This window comes from Phanerochaete carnosa, assembly GCF_000300595.1.
Source record: "Phanerochaete carnosa HHB-10118-sp unplaced genomic scaffold PHACAscaffold_106, whole genome shotgun sequence".
NCBI classification, from domain to species: Eukaryota; Fungi; Basidiomycota; class Agaricomycetes; order Polyporales; family Phanerochaetaceae; genus Phanerochaete; species Phanerochaete carnosa.
Window position 1 is genome coordinate 4243 of NW_006767733.1, and position 3594 is coordinate 7836.

General features: G+C 53.3%; 2 protein-coding genes across 2 annotated transcripts; both read right to left on the minus strand.

Moving 5' to 3' along the window:
* Positions 1-67: 67 nt before the first annotated feature.
* Positions 68-1390, minus strand: PHACADRAFT_188988 (uncharacterized protein; the record flags this gene model as incomplete). Its single annotated transcript, XM_007402334.1, has 1 exon — positions 68-1390. The coding sequence occupies one exon, from the start codon at positions 1388-1390 to the stop codon at positions 68-70; it is 1323 nt and encodes a 440-aa protein (XP_007402396.1).
* Positions 1391-2045: 655 nt separating this feature from the next.
* PHACADRAFT_188989 (uncharacterized protein) lies at positions 2046-3475 on the minus strand. Its single transcript, XM_007402335.1, has 2 exons — positions 3339-3475; positions 2046-3277 (listed from the first exon to the last, which is right to left on the minus strand). Exons 1-2 carry the CDS (start codon positions 3353-3355, stop codon positions 2122-2124), a joined length of 1173 nt encoding a protein of 390 aa, XP_007402397.1. The 5' UTR covers positions 3356-3475; the 3' UTR covers positions 2046-2121.
* Positions 3476-3594: the final 119 nt, after the last annotated feature.

Genomic DNA, 3594 nt, shown 5'->3' on the forward strand with positions numbered 1-3594 from the left:
TCGTCCCATTCTTACGCTTTTCGCAACATCTTGCAGTTCTCGGATGTTCTTCTCTGTCAGGGTACATTTACGGAGGAGCAGCCGCTCCAACATGCAGCCCTTCTCTTCTCGCTCGGCGAGCATCGCACAGAGCGCTAGCAACCTCTGGACCCTGGGAAACCCGCCGGACAGCCCCCTCGAGCAGTAGCACTTGGAGAGACGGGACAACCAGGGACGAAGAGGCTTCTGAGTCACGGAGGACGGTAGCGCGTGGCGTGGAGTGAGACAGAGCTCTGACAAGCTCGCGAACTCCATACCGCATGATAGCAAGTTCGCGGAGGCGCGGCAGGTTTTCAAGCAGCTTGACCCACCCGCCCAGGCTCGACGATCTTACGCCAAGGTCGAGACAAAGACTCGTAATCCGGTGCCTCTCCAGGAAAGCGGAGCAGATCGAGTTGATAACGGTAAGATCGCCGGCTACCTCTTCCACCCGTATGCGTATATTGGACACCTGCAAAGCCGGCGCGCAGTCCCCTCGTGCGGCAATCTCGTCGAGGTACTCCACAGGATATACTTCAGACCAAGCCCTCCAGTAACCTGTGTTTGAGTAGTGTATGGACTGCAGTGGGTGCGAAATGTTGCATGTTGTCGTGTTCAGAACGGCCTCGTATCTGTCTCTGATAGCAGGAGACAGGTATTTAGAGAACCACCGAGAGGGACGCTCTGTTTTTGGTTTAATGTATAGAGACGCGGTCACTGGGAGAGAGACGTGGTAGATGAAGGATGTGACCTGGCTCAGGTCATCCACCAATATTAGCCGTCGTAGTTCAGGAAGTGCGATGCGTTGGCTCGAACAGAGGGGGGCCGGCGGAGCAAAAGGATGGGGGACGACGGTCGCGAGGCGTAGGGACTGTAACAACGGCATGCCGCGAAGGGCGCGAAGGATGTGGGCAAGATCGCAGTTAGGGCTACCGGAGATATCCAGATGCGCCAAACTCGGCACGAGGATGGGGTGGTCCCAGGTGAAGCGACTGCAATTGTGAGCTACCAAACGGGTCAGGCGGGGTAATTTCAGACCACGGGGAAGATCATTTGTGGTATTGTAGAACGCAAGAGACTCAAGGAAAGGGAGAGTAGGGGTCGGCAAGTTGTCCTCGGGCTTCTCAAAGTCCGAGACTCGAAACCATGTCAGAGACTTGATCCGTGGCAGCTCATCGAGTGCGAGCCAAATGATATTACGCCCGAGAGTTCCTTCTTGGTTGTTAATCAGCACTTCCAATAGCACTTCGCCAGACCTTGACAAGGCTTCGCGCATCCACTTTTCCGGGAAGTCGGTTGAGACCTGGTACCAAAGCAGCGGAGTACTCAGGCAGATGGCGCGCCACTGATGGCATACCTGTGATATAGACATACTTGTGTCCTTACGCTTCGGAAGAGCTCGGTCGCGCTTCATGTAGGCCTCTCGATCTGCTGCCGCCGTGTCCAAGAGCCGCCACATAAAGATCTCAACAAGGAGCTCGTTAGGCAGATGTGCAATTGGCGTAAGCGTATTGAGCTCGCGCTTCGTCTGTATTATGCGCGTGAGGCAATCTTCGATTCGCTTCTCCAGTAAACCTCGAGCTTGAGCTGCGTCTTTGGGTTCTGTCCGCCTGTCCCAGTTTGCGGAGCCAACAAAAGTTCTGAAGGTTGAGTGTAAGCAATGCCCGGCTCAGACCAGACTGGAAAACAGGCGTATGCTACCTAGACGTCCCAAACATCCTCTCTTCCCTTACAAACCGAGCAAATGCGGCCTATCTTGAGCTGGTCGAAATCGAATACCAATGGCTGGCCAGAGACGTCCGACGGGTGAGTTTTATCAGTACGCGCATTTTCAGCAAATATGAAAGCACTGACCTCCGATACTATCCTCCCGAATATCTCTCCGCGCTCTGCCTTGGTTGGTGACACTGAGTGTTGGCGCGAATGTGGCAGCTTTGAACGAAAAAACGCGAACGCTCAGATCGGCATCTCAAGCTGCGCCAGTGGTATCTGATTACCTCACGCCTCGGATAGTACCTTCATGAACTGCAAGACTTTGCCTGGTTTGCTCCTCCGAGTGAATTTGCAGAGTATCAATCGAGAAAGGTGAAGGTGAATATTATTCTACATGGAGGAGTCATCGTTGCAGCATCCATCCCATTCTACACTAATACTGCTCACGACATCTTGGAGTTCTCGAACATCCTTCTCTGTCAGGTTGAAACACTCATTGAGGATTAGCCGCTCCAGCAAGTGGCCTTTCTCCTCTCGCTCGGCGAGCATTACACCAAACGCTGACAGCCCCTCCATGTCAATCTGACACTTCGGATCCTCGTGAATAATCCGCATGCGGACTGCCTTGAGCAAGAGCACTCGGAGGGGAACGAGATGTGGTAGAGGAAGGATGCAACCACTGCCGCAGTATCTCCTAACGTCAACCGGCGCAGCTCGGGAAGCGTAACGCGTTGGCTCAAGCTGAGGGGTGCTAACGGAGCAGGAGGAAGAGGAAGCGCATCCTGGAGGCGAAGGGACTGTAATAATGGCATGTTGAGAAGGGTGTGGATGTAGCAGGTAGGGGGCATTACAGCGGATGTCCAGATGTACCAAGCTCGACGCGAGAATGGGGTGCTCCCAGGCGAATTTACATCGATAAAGGTTCAGACGAGCCAGGCGGGATAAGTCCAAATTGCGGGGAAGATCGTATTCAGTCTGATAGAAAGTGAGGGACTCGAGGACAGGGGCAGTGGAAGTCAGCATGCGGTATTCAAAATCTGAGCGGAAGAACGTCAGTGATCCTGTCCGTGGAAGCTCGTTGAGTGCGAGTTGGACGGTCTTACTCCAGCGGGCCAAATCTTGTCCATAGGTGAGGACCGCCAACGGGATATTACCAGATCTAGATAAGACTTCTCGCATCCACTCCTCTGAAAAGTTGGTCATGACATCGCGCCAGAGACGCGGGGCACCCAGGCAGATAGCTCGACACTGGTGGCATACATGCAAAATCGATATCCTTGCATCCCCGCATCTGAGTGGGACATAGTCGCGATGTATGCACGCTTTGTGTCTTGCTGCCTTTTCGCCCGAGAGCCGCCTCATGAAGATGTCGACAAGGAGCTCGGTAGGTAGACGTCTGATGGGGGTAAGCGTATTGAGTTCACGCTTTATCACCAGTACTATGCGCTTAAGATGATCTTCTATTTGCTCCTCCAGTACAATCCGAGCTTGAGCTACGCCTCCGAGCCCTGTCTGTCTATCCCAGCCGACAGGATCAACAGAGGCCCTGTAGTGTGGGTGTGAGCAATGTCAGGCTCATACCAGTGTATCAAACAACTATAGCACACCGAGATGTTCTAAACATTTCCCCTCGCGTGTCTCACTCTTTGGAAACAGGGCGGAAGGTCCCGTGCCGGGCTGGTTGAAATCGAACACTGGCGGCTGGCTTCAGAAACGTATGACTGACAACTTGAAGTAGCCTTGGGTGTATTCTAGAATATCAATCAGTACGCATGTATCTAGCAATTACATGCAATCTAACCTCTGATTCTCCTAAGTATCTCCATGTTGGCGAAGTAGGAACTTGAAGCTGCGCCGTGGGCC